General features: G+C 50.6%; 1 protein-coding gene across 15 annotated transcripts in view; it reads left to right on the forward strand.

Annotated features, from left to right (window-relative positions):
* LOC100119499 (probable nuclear hormone receptor HR3) overlaps positions 1-17,354 on the forward strand; it is a 57,458-nt gene that overhangs the window by 37,935 nt on the left and 2,169 nt on the right. For 6 of the 15 annotated variants that reach the window (XM_031932724.1, XM_016986225.3, XM_031932713.1 and 3 more), the window contains 5 exons: positions 11,763-11,990; positions 15,002-15,167; positions 15,456-15,512; positions 15,754-15,974; positions 16,669-17,046. In XM_031932724.1, coding sequence (XP_031788584.1) covers positions 11,763-11,990; positions 15,002-15,167; positions 15,456-15,512; positions 15,754-15,974; positions 16,669-17,046 — 1,050 coding nt within the window. Of the gene's footprint in view, positions 1-10,629; positions 11,588-11,762; positions 11,991-15,001; positions 15,168-15,455; positions 15,513-15,753; positions 15,975-16,668; positions 17,047-17,354 lie in introns of those variants that run through there. The other 9 variants (XM_031932725.2, XM_032600419.1, XM_031932721.2 and 6 more) reach the window with 7 other exon arrangements.

Here is a 17,354-nt window from a genome sequence, read left to right on the forward strand (position 1 = left end):
TGATAACACGTATGTACTCCGTTTGTGATTACTGCGCGAGGCCGTATGAAAAAAAAAAATAGATTGAGCAACGCCGCGAAATTCCCGAAAAAAGCGTCATCCAACCCTGCGGCGTACGTGCGTGTTTTGATATGTGAGCGACGACCTGAGTCAGGAAAAAATATTTTTCAGCCTTGTTCCAAAAAGCGCCCGGCTCGAAAACAAAGCTCTCACTCTGGAGGTCTTCGCCAAGAGCATCAATCGCGTATTTCCCCTGAAAATCGCAGAGCGGTGCCCGTTTATATACGCGCTTGCATAATCGGTGAAAAAAAGGAGCCGAGCAAAATCGCTCGAAGTGCGATTTTATAATGAAAGGTGACCAATTAAAAGCCCTCGAGACACAGAGTGAGAGCGTATAATTTATCCGCGCATTATTCCGAGATACGCACTTTACTGCAGGTGCATCGTTACGAGCAGCTCTGAAAGGCCATATTGTTAGCGTTTGAGTCAACTTTGTCGCGAGTAGCGAGCGCCGGTACATTTAAGGCAGCCTCGCGTTTCTATCATCGGTCGCGCGGCGTATAGCCTTTCCCGATTAAAGCAACTCGCGCGATAGTGCGGTCTGATTTAATTAACCGTCTCTCTCAGCGTTGTCGTATCGCCTCTTCATTAAGGGACGTGTGACGGGTATGTAATTTCGTCGAACTTTTACTTATACTCCTGTGCTGGCTCGAAAATTGAGGCTCCAATTAAATTTCCGTCGAATAAAATTCGCTCGCTCGCCTTTTAAAATACATCCTCGCGGGGAAAGCTTCTTAAAAATCAGTCGGCGTGAGCGATATGCAATTCGGGGCTTCGCGCCAAAAAATCCGTTACATCGCGCGGTAGCGACGAGCCGAGAAAAAGAAAGCAGCTCGGCCCACGCGTACAGCGAGTGAAAGAGCCGAGCTGGCGAGAGCGCGAAAGAAAAAAAAATAACAGATTTCCAAGCTCGTCGCGACGACGACGATTGCGTAAGCGCCGCACATGTGGAATATTTTCTCTCTGCTTTTTTCCACAAGTTTTTCGGATGGCAGCATTATATAGACAGAGCTACGCAATGCAAGTGTGCAGCACCTGCATCACCTGCTACAGTCATACGCGTGTAGACGTGGAAAGAAAAAACTTTCCGCGATCGAGGGATTATATTTTTATATGGACGCGCAGCGGCTGCGATTGCGAGAAAATCGAGGAGATTGACCAAAACGGACTTTTAAACCGTGTATACCCGCGCACCTCATGTGTGTGTGTGAGAGAGAGAGAGTATAAATACGGTACCTCTCGCGGTCGTTAATTCACGAAAGAGAAGTGTCGCCGGGGAGAAACGTGTAATTTCGCGTCTGCATGTGCGCGGCGCGACACGAGGAAAACGACGAAAATACACGCACCCATCGAGCCGACACGCCGGTTTTGCAACGCACCCGTGTGTCTATATACCTATACGTTTAAAGTCGTCGTGGAAATGAGGGAATGGATAATCCGAAAAACAAAAATTAACGGCAAAAAAGATTGAAATTCGTATACCCGAGAACGAAAAGCCATTAGAAGCTCTCCTCCAGGATGTGCGACTCGGAACATCGCGAGGCACAGTCGCAACTCTCCGCGGCTGTCTGTCTCCGCGCGCGCGTTGCATAAGTTCCCAACTCGCTCCTGCGCCTACATAAGTACAGTTCCGACTCCGGCTCCGGCTCTCTGCTCTTCGCGAGCACTTAATTGACGCTGCGCCGCTCTTTCGAAAGCGGCTCTGAAAAAAAGAGAGAAGTATAAGAGAGGCCAGCCAGATATAATAACGATGGCAGAAATTTCGTGCAGTAGCACCGGCTGTTATTACACGTATACGAATTCTCACTCCTTTTTTTCGGCCGCTTTTGCGAAAGTGCGTGTATAATAATTGTGAGAATATTTATACGCGTGTATAGCTGCACATCAGTCGCATTGTGTGTGTGTACGGAAAAGTTTTTCTTCGTGGAATATTTCCTCGGCTTTATCGCGTGTGCGTCGGAAATTAGGCCACGCATCGCGGCTTTATCGCTGGTGGAGACAATTTAGAAGAAAAAAGAGGGAAAGAGAAGCTCACGTATGCGCGTCGGTCATTTCCGCAAAAGCGAGACAAAAGCGCGCGGCGTCCGACGTAATCCAATCAAAGCCGCGGGAACATCAAATTGATCGTCTAGACAGATAGACGCACACACACACGCGACACCCCCTCCGTCTCTCATCCATTTTCCATCCGCGTATGTATACGTGTATCCCAACAGATGCAGATACGGCTCTCTCTCTCTCTCTCTCTCTCTCTCTCTCTCTCTCTCTCTCTCTCTCGCGCGCGATGTTGTGATAAGGCAGAGCGCAGTCCAGGGGCTCTCCGTTCTCCCGGCGAGTTTTTCCTCGAAAACAAGGCTCGCACACGCTAGAGCGCGAGGTCGAGCGAGGTTTTTCCTCCCCGATCCGCGTGGGCGACTCCGTTGACGTAATGCCACCGCGTGTTGTCGTTGGAAAGCTTGAGTTTTTCAATTTTCATATTCTCGCGAGCTTTTTCTCTCCGCTGTAATATTGCACTGGGCTCGCGCGGATTTGAATGAGAAAGTCGTCGCGATAACAATCGAAGAGGGAAAGGCTCTAAAGAATGAATTAAAATTTATAATTTTCGCACACGATGCTCGCTGCCAGCTCCTTCTGTTTACCCGTCGTCGTAACGCGCACTTTTCCAACGAGAGACGCGAGAAATTGGGACGTATAATTTTCCTCCTCCGATTATTCGCAGATAAGCCGCCGTCGCCAGGATAAGTGCGACGCGACGTGTATCTCTCACTGCAAACATCGTCGTGCATCAAAAATGAGAGAAAAAAAACAGCGTGTGTACCCGCGTAAAATAGGTCGCGAGCGGCTCATTGATCCCCATAAAAATAAACCCGCGAAAATTCAATGCATAATGAAAAGCGCGCGAGCGCGCCGCTCTACGTCACGCTTGACGTCGATCGGTATACCCCGCGTTATACACACAGTGATAGAAGCTGCATGTGCATGCACATAATACGAATCGATCAAAGTGAACTCCTTCTTTCTATCGATTAGCCGGCGAGCGCGCGATTGGTCATTGCACTTTGCCCGGCATTGCTGATCGATATCCGGGTGCATATATACGTATATATGCGTCTAATATGCAGCGGTGACGTATAGTGTGTATAAGCGAGTCACGTTCGGGAAATTTCGCGGGATAGAGCACCTTGACACTTTGAACGATGCTTTATCGAGAGCGATTCTAGAAATCCTTGGCTCGCAGAGACACATCGAAGAGGGAAAAGCAATCATGCTGGTACACGTGCGCGAGCGCGCGCGAAGCGAATTCGTCGTAGCGCAGTTTGGAGCTGCTGTGCAGTGTATATCTGTTGTGGCAACAGAGAGAGATAGAGAGAAAGAGAGAGAGAGAGAGAGAGAGAGAGAGAGAGAGAGAGAGAAGAAACGAACGCATAGAACGATTTATTGCGACGTAGCAGCGAGAGCGCGAGTCATTAAGATTCCTCGTATAGGACATTAAAAAGCCAGTTGAAAGTATTTAAAGATACATCTAAATCTCGTTGGGGCGATTCTTAGGCTTAATTTCTCGGGCTGCGTTGTTCTCACGCACAATGTAGATACGCGTATAACATAATGGCGCTCGTGTAACATTTCATAACGTTTTTCATTGTTTTTGTTTCAGGTAAGACCAGAGCCGCAACTGTCTCACGCGCTAATCTTCCCCTCCCGTCTCTCGCTCTCTCGTTTGTATTTTTACAAGCGACTCTGGGGTGAGTATGCACAGAGAACAGAAATTAATCCAGGCTGTCGATTTTGGAGTATCGAGCGAATCAAACTTCACGACGTTCTTCAGAAAATAATCACGGAAAGGGCATCCGATCCAAACATTTTTTCCCGAATAAATACCGTTCCCACAAACCGAGCCACAGCGACAGTATCTAATTAAAGTCATCACGTGCATCGTTGCCCGAACCCCGTCCATATACGCCAAAAAGCGTCGGCTGTGTAACCGTAAAAAATAAAAATAAAAAAAAATCAAAGAAAGCCCTCTGAGAGAGAGAGAGAGAGAGAGAGAGAGAGAGAGAGAGAGAGAGAGAGAACCGCACAGAGTATAGCCAGACAGACAGACGCAGTAAAACTCCGCAGCCGCTGCAGCAGCAGCAGCAGCAGCGGCACATAATAGGCGCTCGTCGCGCCGGCTGAGAACCGCTGGCTAGTCAGCCTTGGCTGAAGTTGTCGAACCCGCGACCTACTTACACGTACACGCTCTCTCTCTCGCTCGCTCGCTCGCTTGCGCTCCAACACAGACACGCGCGCTGCTCACCCACACTTCCGACGAGGTGCATGCTCTCGCCTGTGTGTGTGTGTGCGATGCGCTACACACTATACACTCTGCTCTCCTCGTCTCTCTCTCTCTCTCTCTCTCTCTCTCTCTCTCTCTCTCTCTCTCTCTCTCTCTCTGCGTATACGTGTGCGAGAGAGCGCACGCGAGCGCAAAGATAGACGACGACTAGAAGCGTATAACACTCGAGAGAGTCTCTAGGAGAGGGACGGCTCGAAAATTTTGAACGGACAGCCCGTGTTTTTCGGCTGATACGCTGATTTATTACAACTCGTTCTCGCGAGTGAATTACGCTTTTTTATTTCGATTCGTTGCGTACATTGCGCTCTTTTTCTTCCTTCGCGCCGCGCGTTTCGCATATGCCATCGCGGGTTGCGCAACTGCTGCGTTACACACTCGCTAGAGAGTGTCAACGGCTGCGAGGCGAGTTTTTATCCGCGTGTCCGCCGATGATTTACATTGTTTTCTTCTGCAGCAGCGGCAGCTCGATTGAATCTTCATCTCGCAATTAATTAGAATGTTGACGTCAGGCGACGCGCGCGATATTCAAATGCCGCACGCCTCGTCGAGGACTTATGCGAATCCGATATAATGTTCTCGAATATGTCCGCGCAGAGAGGAAAAAAACACACACACACAAGCTCGTGCAGCGACCCTTCGACAAACGAAAATAGCCGAAAATATAACGAGAGAGAGAGAGAGAGAGAGAGAAATGTGTGTATAAGCTGGAAGCGCGCGCGAAGCGAGGAAAAAAGGGAGATCGAGTCAAGTGACAGAGAGCTCTTGGATTTCTTGGCACGCGTCGAGCGCTTCTCTGAAAAATACTCGACGAGCGCGCGCGCGCACTTGCATTTTTGGCTTCCCGCGTGACAAACTGCTCCTGCGTGCGAATGATACACCTATGCACGCGCTGTAGTACTTATACGCAGCGGGTGCGGAGAGAGAGAAAAAATAGAGAAAACAATGCGGCGAAGCCCCTCGCGGCGGCTGCCCGCAGATCTTGAATACCGCGCGCGGGCTTGTTGTGCTCAAGCCTTTCACCTCCTCTCCTCCCTCCTATCGATCGCCCGGCGCATAACACACTGACTCTATTCGCGAGTAACCGCGAATTTGCGTATTATGCATGTGTGTAACGCGGCGCGCCGGAAACGACGGGATGAAGATCGACGTTTATCTTTTCTCGTCTCTCTTTTCTCTGTAAATAACGTAATAACGGAGTATCGAGTGGATTCCTCGCGTGTTATTGGAGGATTTGTTTTTTCTGCACAGCGAGTGAAATTCGAATATTGACAAACAGCGCTGTAAAAACGTAGAAAAAAAAGCAGCGAACACGCGCTGCACCTGGTCACATTACACTCGCAAATATCGAGGATCCTTAATTAAATATAGTCGAAATTCAATCCGCAGCCCGTGCACGAGCTATTTCGACCGACCCACTTACGGAAATATGAATATTTACATCCGTATCTCAATTTGACAGCGCGGCGAAAAAAGCGCCGGAAAAGTGTAATGTGTGTCGCGCTGATAAAAGCCGAACGTTTCAAACTTTCCTTTCCTTTCCTTTCCGCAGCTATATATATATACGCGCAACTAATGTGTACGTCGGGCAGCAGGTGTAATCGCTCTGGGGAGATAAGCCGCGTATCGAGATTTCGTCAGTGTGTATATCGAAGAAAATAATCGCGAGAACGTCTTCCGCAAATCCATTAGAGAGCGAAGGTACACACATCTATCTCTTGTTCTTATGCTCGATCGACCCGTCTATATGTATATACGCGGTAAACAAACGATAAAGCTCCTCGCGCGCGCACTTCCCCTTATCGGCGCGCGAATGAGACGTCGCGCCATATAGATACAAGTATTATACAATGAAGCGAAACGAAATGGCAAACACGCGATATATGCACAAGATTGTACAGTGTTTACCTCTCCCGGCGCTTTCACAAGTCGCATGACTCAATCGATCGGGTATTGTAGCAGAGGGTGGCCCAGTTACTTACTCTCTTGCGTGCGTGCGACGAAATTCGCGCCTCGGCTTCCTGCTTCCCATAATCCAGGCGCATCGGGAACCCGAGAAGCGCGGAAAAGAAAAGAAAGGAGCGATCTCCGACGCCGTTAAAAATAATACCGCTATATTTAGCGGCGAGCGCGCGCTTTTCCATATACCTCCCGCGCAATAAGCTTACATGCGCGATCCGTTACTTTTCAGCGCTGATATACGCGTGCAGTCGCGTATTTTTACCTGCGACCAAGAGTCGATAATTCGCGAATGAAACCATCGCAGTCGCGTATGTGACTCCTGACGGCATAGGGGGTAAATTCTTCATTCTGACGTCGGTGCGTCGTCCGTCCCTTTAATTTTATCGCTATTGCTCGCCGAGTAAAAATAGCCTCGGAGTCGAGTGTCGTTGAACGATCCGCGACGAGGAGGTAGAAAACAGAGAGAAAAATCCTATGCAGCCGATCACGCGGCTCTGTGTGTACGCACCCCCATGAATGGACGAAACCCCGAAAGTTCAAGCCTGCCATGCTCTCTCTCTCTCTCTCTCTCTCTCTCTCTCTCTCTCTCTCTCTCTCTCTCTCTCTCTCACGCACGCGGCCGATGCATCAGCTGCTCGCGAAGCACGCGCGCTGCCGGCTCCTCTCCTCGCGCGCGCAAGTGATGCGAGCCGATGTGGGTCAGCCGATCGGTGCGCTCTTACGTACACTCACACACGCACGCAAACTGCATATATATATATATATATATATACATAGATGGTTAGATGGAGAGAGAGAGAGAGAGAGAGAGAGAGAGCCGAGGATCTCCGGAGCCGCACGAGCGGGAATATCACGTTGTTTCTATATAGCGTGCCGCGGCGCGCATCTGGGTCAGCGGCGTCGCGGCGCATGCGCACTCAAGGCCCGGTCGTTCACCGTGCAGCGCACGTATAGCGCGGAGCGAGCCGAGCGAGCGCGCAGTAGCCGAAGACTAGCGCTGCGTTACTAACCTTCCGGCTATGCCGCTCTGTTGTGCTGCTGCTGCAGCGCGTATTGACCGCCGCCGGAAAAACGTTAGCCTAGCAACTCTCCTCTGTAATACTGGCGCGCGACGATTCTTTTTTTTTCATGGTTGTATTTTAGAAAAAAAATCGTCCCGAGTTCGCCCTTGACGACGATCTCTCTGCTCGCGGCCCGGATCGGTTTGGCATCGAGATCGACGTGTCGCAAGGCTCTATAATAATACTTGTCAACAACAGTCCCGATCATTCACGTCTCTCCAGAAATACACGAACGACGCGCGTGCATACACATTACACACACGTACATACATGACACATTGATCGCGGCTCGAGCGACGCCGTGTGCGGATCGATTTTCCCGCGGCGCAATGAAATATTCAAATAGCCCGGTGTCGACCCAATTTTAAAAAGCGTCATAGCTCGCCCCTCTTCCGCGCGACTTCATTCATCTTTCGCGGCAGCGCCGCGCCGGTAGTAGCCGGTGCAATTACTTATTTGCACGCCGCGACTCTCTCTCTCTCTCTCTCTCTCTCTCTCTCTCTCTCTCTCTCGGGCGCACATATAGGCGTATTTATAGAGCGAGCGCAGGTTGCCAACTGCTCGAGCGCTCCCGTGTGTTATGCAACGCGCCAGAGAGACGACCGGCAGATGTGTGCCCCGCGCGAAGCCTCGAGATAAGGGCTGCACGTCGCCGGCACCTGCGCGTCTTGCTCCGCGTGTGAGATATTTAAAGGGAATCCGGTGGGCAGAGGCGTATAGATTCGAGTTGAAAGAACTCGCGGATATCGTTAATGTCGCGCCTCTGTATCGCTTCGGTTAATTATTCATCCCGTGACTAGCTGCGCTCGTTATCAGGGGAAAAGAAACGACGTCGAGCGTCGCATTGTGAAACGCCATCCGTCCATGCGTGAACTCTCTTATCCGCACCTATACAGCGTGTATAACAGTCGAGGAGGAAAAAAAATAAAGTGACCAAGCCCCTGCTGCTAGACAAGCCGGCAGAGTCAATGACGCGGATGAATAATAAGCGTATACAGTTTTTCCTCCTCTATCGTTTATAATATAACACGTATACGTGCACCGCAAAAGCGCAAGCGTGCGCGTGTGTTGCACTCCTTCGAAAGAGTTGCGAGAAAAAATCGATGCAGCAGCAGCAGCAGCAGCTCGTACACACATTATCGGTAATAAGGTGGCGGCGATAGAGAATAGAGCATAAGCGTGTGTACCGCTGCGCCGTTGGTTTTATGTGTGAATATGTATGTATATATACAGCAGGCGAGTGGTAGGGGGGTGCACAACTCGGAGCACATCGGAGCGTAGGAGGGGAGGGGGGAGAACGGAACGACAGCGGAGAGTACAGCACAGCAGCAGCAGCAGCAGCAGAGCAGCAACACAGCTATATACACTCGGCCATCATCGGCGCGCTCCGCGAGCGAGAGAGAGAGAGAGAGAGAGAGAGAGAGAGAGAGAGAGAGAGTTCAGTGACCTACGGAAGCCCGAGCCAGTCGCTCTAGCTCGTTCTCTCTCTCTCTCTCTCTCTCTCGCTCGCTCGCGCTCGTGTGTGTGGGAGGGCAAGTGATTCTCTCTCTCTCTCTCTCTCTCTTTCTCTCTCTCCCCGTCTGACGTATCGTGCGCGTGTATGCACCGCGAGCGTGTGCGCGTTACGGTATCGCTGAAAATTTCGGTGGGCTTTTCCGGTCGCCGAAGTGCGACGCCCTGTGTATACGCGCTTCTCGCTGTCTTCGCCGCCTGTTGGCTGGTATATCGAAGAGAGAGAGAGAGAGAGAGAGAGAGAGAGAGAGAGAGAGAGAAAGAGAGAGATAGACAGAGAAAGAGCGCGGGCCCCCCGAAATTTTTCGGAGCGCTACTCGCGCTCGCTCGCGTTCAACACACAAAGGTCGTTCGCCTCTCTCTCTCTCTCTCTCTCTCTCTCTCTCTCGCTCTCGGCGCCGAGTCACCACCGAGAGAAGCAGCGAGTGAGTACGCGCGGCTAGTCGTCTTCTTCTTCTTATTCCGAGGAGTTGCCGTGTGGAATCTCCGCTGGCTCGGCTATTCGAAATTCGCCACTGCAGTTTGGTTCCTCCGCATATAATTACGCCCAGATAGACCGTCGCGAGTGTGTCGTGCTGTGCGCGCTTGAAGTGTGTGTGTGTGTGTGTTACGTATCTACGGTTCGCCGAAAAAAGAAAGAGAGAGAGTCGAGACTTATCGGCTGTTGACCCCGCGGCCGTCGCCTCCACAGCGCGTATAGTTACACTCATCGGTTCTACACGTGAAAACACAGAGGAAGAAGTGCAGGCTCGTCGTATCACAGTGGTGCAGTCGAAAAAGCCGTGATTTAGCTCGCGCGCGAGAAGCGAACAAAGAGTCGGACTGATCGAGAGCGCCGCACGTGCGCCGCGCGCTGAGAGAAAGATCGATATATAGTGAAGTGAAGTGAAGACCCCCGAAAAATTTCCAAAACCCCCCTCTGTCCTAAGAGAAACACAACATCGCAGCGCCTAATAATAGCGTATCTCTCTCTCTCTCTCTCTCTCTCTCTCCGAACTTGCGCGAGATAACCGCGCGCTTTATCGTAATTTCGCGCGCGTAAGCTCTGCCTCGAGAGAAAAATAAAGCAATCCGCCGGCGCCAAGTGTCATCGGCCCTGAGTCGAGGTTTTCGGCTTCGGAGAGACACATATACAAAGACGCGAGAGAGAGAGAGAGAGAGAGAGAGCGAGTACATTATAGCGCCGCGCGCGAGCTCGCAGCAGCAGCTGCATATAGCAGTGCTCTGCTGCTGCTGCTGCTGTGTGTATATGAGTGTGACGCACGCGAACACAGTGCGTTGGCCGACTGTACTCTCCGGGTTCATCGTTCTCGGTTATGTAATGTTTGACTATATGGTGCAAGCGCGCGACGCCAGCGCTGCGCGGACTGAGTATAATATCGCGTAGGAGAGACAGAGGGGGGATAGGCAGCGCTCGAAATTTTCGGCGCCGAGAGCGAGTCGTCGCCGTCGTCGTGTGCAGGTTTGGATTGATGTGGAAGTTACCGGATTCGGGAAAGCTACGGGGGAAAAATAGTTTAAAAATACATCGTTACGAGCTCTCTCTTCTCTTTTCTCTCTCCGGATACAGATGGCTCCGTGGAAAGCTTCGCTTTTCGGCCATCGATCGGAATTTTAATAACAGAGAGAGTACAGTCCCGCGAAAAAATCGCTCCCGTATTTATTGGCGCAGCTGCGGTGTGTGTGACACATTGGCTATTTTTTCAGGCACCTGCTGCTCCGCTGCTGCTGTGCGTCTCGAGGCTGTAGTGATTTTTTTAAAGGTCATTGAATCGCTTTTCGTTACACACGATTCTCGGCTTCTCTCTCGCAGATTTTGATCGTTCGCCCGCGGAGGAACGGGGAAAATCCGTGTTTGCCTACTACACGCGAGAGATAATGCTATTTTTCGGCAAAACATCGGAACACGTGGATTTTATTTTTATCGCGAGACACACACAGATTATAGCACTCGGCGCGAATAACTTTAGTCTCGTTTTAGCGCCTCGCTGATAATGTACGAATATACGCGAGAGTCGTGAGCTCTTTTTAATTCCGCCGAGTTAGAATTGATTCGGAATAACGTTTATTAATACGGGGACTGTAAAGTGTATATCGCTTTATCTGGACAAGCCGGAGCTGTCAACTCGTCGGCTGCTCGATAAGTGTGATAGCTATTTCATCAAACGTCGACATTCTTATTGAAATTCCTCGCGCGCATACCGGATCGATCCGTTCACCGCGCCGGCAACTATATGTGCATATTCGAATAGATATATGCGAGTAGACGATCAAAATCTGCGGGACGATTATGTCGTTTGAGAATAAAATCACTACAACCGAACACTTCCAGCGCTGATGCCCATAAAATAAAATGTGAGCCGAACAGAGAGTGCGCGACGAGTGTCAGTGTGTTATAAGTAAGAACAAATGCGCAAACAGAGTTTCGGTGTAATAATATGCCACTTGCGGTATCGGACACAACAGTGTACGACGATGTTGTCCACGATAGTAGTGTCCTCCTGATAGACAGCAATGACGTCAATGGAGAACAACCTGTCGGCCTACTGCGGCCCGCAGGCTTCGCCTTGGGGTGCTGACAGTACCAGCATCTCGTCCTCGTCCACGAGAGGCTCTCAGCATTCGGATGACCGGAGGATACAGGCCAACTCGATACGAGGTGCTTGCGAGTCGTAATATTTGGGAGGATTGTAACCTTGCTCGAATTCGATCGCCGATCGTGAACAGCGAGAGAGACGGCCCCGCGTATTCCTCACACCCACGAGACCTGACATACCTATTTTTAAAAAATAACGATTTCACGAAATAACCGCTGTTAAACTTTTGAATTGCAGCCCAGATCGAAATAATCCCGTGCAAGGTTTGTGGTGACAAGAGCAGCGGCGTCCACTATGGGGTCATAACGTGCGAGGGCTGCAAAGGTTTCTTCAGGCGGTCGCAGTCCTCGGTGGTGAATTACCAGTGCCCGAGGAATAAGAACTGCGTCGTCGATCGGGTCAACAGGAACCGGTGTCAGTACTGCCGGTTACAAAAGTGCCTAAGGCTTGGCATGTCCAGAGATGGTGAGTCTATACTATATATACATTATGATATCGTTGTCACGCGCGAAAGTCCCCGCGAGCGCATGTCGAAAGTTTATTGCGAATCACTGATCGAGAACCGATTAATTCGCATTAATTATGCGCCAAACATCGCGGAAAAATTCAAAGCGGCTTCTCGTAAACATTTTTCCCACCAGCGATAAGATACCCCGTATATTCGCGGAGTGTGTACATATCTCGCAGATTACAACTGTAGCAAGCAAAAAAAAAAGAGAGAGTCGGCTGAAAAAGAAAAGAGAACCACTGCTCGCGCACATCATCGTCGTCGTCGTCATCATCGAATGGCACGAGGCGCAGAAATATTTCGCGCTCGCTCGTACGAATTGAACCTATAAAAGCTCGGCTATACGACCGACCCTAAACTAAATTGAGGCGCATACATGCGAAGAGACGACTGCCATCACGTCTGCATGTGTAGCCGATGTATCATTACCGTTATATTATGTCTCGGAACGCAATATTGGATCGGAATCGCGAGCGTTTAATTATCCGCCCTCGCAATCAACCACACGAAGCTTCGAAAATATTTACGGAACTTCGGGAAAAAAACCTGCCGATATCACACCTTCCTGCGGCAATTAGCGACTCTCGGCAGCACATACGCGGGAAGCGTCGCAGGCAATAATGGCAGCGCGGGGTACACGACCCGTTATCGACTCTCTCTCTCTCTCTCTCTTATCGAAAAAACACGTCACAGCGTCTTAGATCTCCGCAGCGTGTAGTCGTCGTCGCGCATAAGTGCGACTGTGCGACTGCTTGCTTTTCAGGTGAATGCTTTTACCGTGTACACGCGCGCGGCCGGAAAAAGAGGCGAAAAAAATCAAGGAAAAAGCGCCGCATTTTGTTTCCTCCGCTTTATTCGTCCCGCGAGGAGAGTATAAAAGGCTCTTTAGCGACGCTATTTTCGGTGGCACTCGAAAATAAAAATAGGCATATTTCACATCGATGCACATCGCGCGCGCTCTATCGATGGTAATAAACGGTTGATACAATATCCAGCCGATAGTCAATTACCCGCGTAATTAAACGTGTCCCGGCAATATACTCCCCCGCGTGTGTGTCGTATACGTCCCGCTCTCGCGAAAATTCAAATCGAAACGCGCCTCGCTCATCATCTGGGCGTGTCATCCACACACACACACACACGCGCGCGCGCGCGTCGCGTCGCTGATAAGACTCGCGCGAGAGCGAGCTCTGCACCAGCGCCGGTATATATATACACTCGCGCGGTCTATATATAGCGCACCTCGGAAAATGCATGACGGAGGAGAAGCAGCGCGGCGTTATATTTCTTCCTAGTTGCGTCTCCTTCTTCGCCGCGCGGCGGTCGATCACCTTCTCTCTCTCTCTCTCTCTCTCTCTCTCGCGACGACGACCCTTTATCTCCCTCTCATTCTTATTTCATTCTGCTGAACTCGCGTAAATGCCGCGAAAGCTTTGTTTTTCCACGCGGATAGGGCATTTAAACGCGAGAATGACTCTGCGGTTTCGGGTAAGGCGCGGTTCGTTGAGAAAACGGCTGTTCGAAATTACTTTTATGCAACGCGACGGCTAAAACTCGGAGAGAAATTAATAAGCCTTGTATAGCGATCGATGTCCGTACGCGCGCGAGTGTCGAAAAAAGCCCGCTTTTTTACTCCCGACCGACCGCGCGCGGGACTGAATTTAGAAAATATAATTCGGCTTACATAAATTGAGAGAGGCCCGGTTCATTAAACGATCTCTCTCGCGCTCGCGGTGTTTTGTGTCCGCGGCGGCTCGCGTAGTCGTTGCACAACTCGTTACAAGCGTTGAGTCATCGAGAAAGTCTTACCGAACGCGCTGGCTCTTTCTCTTTCTCGCTCACTCTCTTGCGAGCGAGCAAGTGTTCTATAAATTTTTTCACTGCATAGAGGGCAAGTTCACCCATCCCGTGCGGAGTGATTGTGTCGGCGCGTGTGTTGCGAAATCGCGCGCAGTTTTTTTCTTCCTCCTATATCAGCTTGATTTCGAAACGCCAAATCGAGCATATAATAATTATAGGACGCGACCTCGTTGCAACGTTGATCGCGCGGCGAAAAATCGTCTAATTGAATTCGCCGTATTTATAGATAATAATAATACGCGGACTGATCAATTAATTGGAATGCATCGCTCTCGGTTCTCGATACATAGTTGATTGAATTATGCGCGCGCGTCCTTGTTATCCTTCTTCACACGAATCGATCTTTCAACTCGTCACACTCCATTTCGAGTAGTAACAGACGCAGAGTGTCCAGCCCGTACAGCAACCGCCCAAAAGCGACCCATTCACCGAAAGCTCTCTTTCTCTCGTCGAGCAACGCAGCTCACGCATCGCGTAACACATCGCGACGGGCGTCTCTCCCTTCAGAGCCTAACGTCATCATCGGCACACGGAGAGATCACAACAAAGGGAACGAGCGACCTATCCGCATATAGAAGAGTCGAACCTATCCCTCGTCGAAGCAACAGCAGTACACATACCGCGCGCGTGACGTCTTCCTCCCTCGCATGAGTGCAGCGCGTGTGACGTCACGCCGCTCCCCTCCCTTCTACTGCCGACTCTACAAAGAACGAGAGGAGGAGAGATGGCGACGGCTGCAGTGGAGTGAGCGACACTTCCGCGTTCTAGCCTGGCGCATGCGCCTACGCCCTTCTTTTGCTCTCTTTTTGCCTGCCTACCCCCCTCCCCTCACTGATTGCAGTATAGCTCTATATATATACGCGACTCTCTGTGTTTGACTCCCCCGCCTCCGCCGTCGCGCCTTCCTGTCGATTCTCATTGTTTCTCGCGGTCTTTTGTGCAGCCGCGCGCGCGATATCAATGCGGCTGCTGCTGCTGCGCCGTTTGAAAATTGCCGCGGAATATGACGTTCGAATGCGATGATATTCGAAAGAAAGGGACTTTCGCGCGGACGACGGAATAATAAGGATGATGGAGTAAACTATTATTTATTTTTCGTTACTTTCAGCCGTTAAATTTGGACGAATGTCAAAGAAGCAGAGGGAAAAGGTCGAGGACGAGGTGAGGTTTCACAGGGCGCAGATGAGAGCGGCCTCGGAGACGGCGCCCGACAGCAGCGTCTTCGAGCACCAGACGCCCAGCAGCTCGGATCAGCATCACTCCTACAACGGAGGGTCAGTATATTGTGCATACAGCAGACGACGAACGAATATACTCGCACCGCGATCGCATCTTTGGCCCTTTGAGTCCGCGTGATTTTTGTTCTGTTTTTTGTTTTCTGTCGAACACGACCTCACTCACTTAATCTCTGTCTCTCTCTCTCTCTCCCCCCCCCCCCTCTCTCTCTCTCTCTCTCTCTCTCTCTTTGCCAACACACCGTTCGCATCTATAGGATCTAAGTCTATTCCTTAAAATTTCGATAAATACATGTCTGCAATCGCTCTCTGTGTAATGATCAACAGGATGACTCCGAGAATCATCGCTGAGCGGATTCTAGGCAGTGGACTTAAAGGGCTGAAGTAAGCAAGACTATCTCTTGAATTAGCACACACCCACACACCACCTTCACCTTAACGAACACACGAAATTTTTATGCATATAATCCGCATCTATCGTATATAATAGCGTATAATTTAGACGTATATAGCAGTGCGCAAAACCACTGTGCGAAGATCGCGATAAATTTAATCACACGTATTATGCTCCTGTTCTTTCTCCATGTTCGGCCTGGACCCGTCGCCTGTGACCCGTACAATACAGTTACACGTACAGCGGCAGCGAGTACGCTTCACCGGGGCCCGGCACCGAGAGCAGCGGCTACTACTCGGCAGCGATGACCAACTACAACGACCTGAGCACCAACTACGTCGACAGCACGACGGCCTACGACCCGAGGCCGACGCAGTCGCAGGTCGACGCCGTCGCGCCGGACACGCCGTCCGTCAACGCGGCTGGTGTACTGCCCGGCGTCGTCAACAACGGTAATTTTTATCCACATTCTTTATCGCCCTCTCGGAGAGATCGCATATGTAGGTAGGTGCCCTGTATGCGCTACCGTATGAGAAGGTATACACGAGCTTATACTCCCCGAACCCTCTCATCTGTTGACCACATCCATACATATTGTTATTAGTTTCTTTCGTTTGTTATCGTCGATGCCGCGGTCTGCCTACGAAGCTTGTATGAGTCATTGCCTCATCCTGCGAATTCACATACGCGGTCGTAACGATTTTTTCAACCGATGCTACACTTTTTTTACAAAACAACGCCCTCTCCCACATACACTTCCCTTTTCTCTATCTCTCTCCGAACAAAGCACTGACTCGATTTGTATTAACAAACTGGTCACAGCTGCATAACCATCGTAACACAAGCGAAGAGTCGCCCCGGAGTAGTTTGTTTTGGTATTTCAATCTTGACTAATCCACGAACCAATGTGTCTCTCTCTCTCTCTCTCTCTCTCTCTCTCTCTCTCTCTCTCTCTCTCTCTCTATCTATTTCTCTAGTTTTCTCTCTGTGTCTAAAAACCATACGTTTACTAACTTTCTCGAGCTTGAGACTCTCGTGTGTCACAAATACATCATCATTGAAACAACCAAAAGAAAATACGCACCCCCTACTACCTATGACTCCCGATGACTCTGCCCTGAATGAAACGAAAAACACCCATATCAGGCAAATCGTTAGGCGCGACGACGACCGGCTCGGCAACGGCTGGAGGCGACGGTGGTGGCGGTGGTGGTGGAACCGGTAACTCGAGCACTAGGAGCACGACTGGCTCACTGAGCGGGGGCGGAATAGTGGCCGTCAAGCAGGAGACGACGACCACGACGCAGGTCGAAATCGCGAGTCTCGGCGCCGCCGGACACGGCTCCTACACCCTCGTCGACTCGACGACTTTCCTCAGTCAGCAGCAACAGCAACAGCAGCAGCAGCAACAGCAGCAACAACAACAGCAGGGCAACAGGTCCGGCCCGGCGGTTCAGAGCAATGCAGCTCCGCCCCAGAGCCCGGACGACGAAGAGATTCCCAGTATGTCCTCCCTTGCGAGATGTGAGGCTTATGTTTGGTGTCCATTTTTTCTCTCTCTCATGCATGAACTCTACACTTTCGCACTCTCTCTCTCTCTCTCTCTCTCTCTCTCTCTCTCTCTCTCTCTCTCTCTATGTGTGTGTGTGTGTGTGTATTGTAATATCGAGGAGTTTTCTTTTGTAGATAAAGCGCGCGCGTGTATGCCGCGGGAGTGTGCCTTTTCCCGCTGTCCCGCTTGGCTTTGTTTTGTTGTTCTTCTGTTTTATTCGCGTGTCATCATCAGCTCTCGCCCTTACTCATGGACGTCCCCGCATGCGCTCATTATTTTG

The sequence above is a fragment of the Nasonia vitripennis genome, chromosome 5 (genome assembly GCF_009193385.2).
Source record: "Nasonia vitripennis strain AsymCx chromosome 5, Nvit_psr_1.1, whole genome shotgun sequence".
In the NCBI taxonomy this organism is placed as follows: Eukaryota; Metazoa; Arthropoda; class Insecta; order Hymenoptera; family Pteromalidae; genus Nasonia; species Nasonia vitripennis.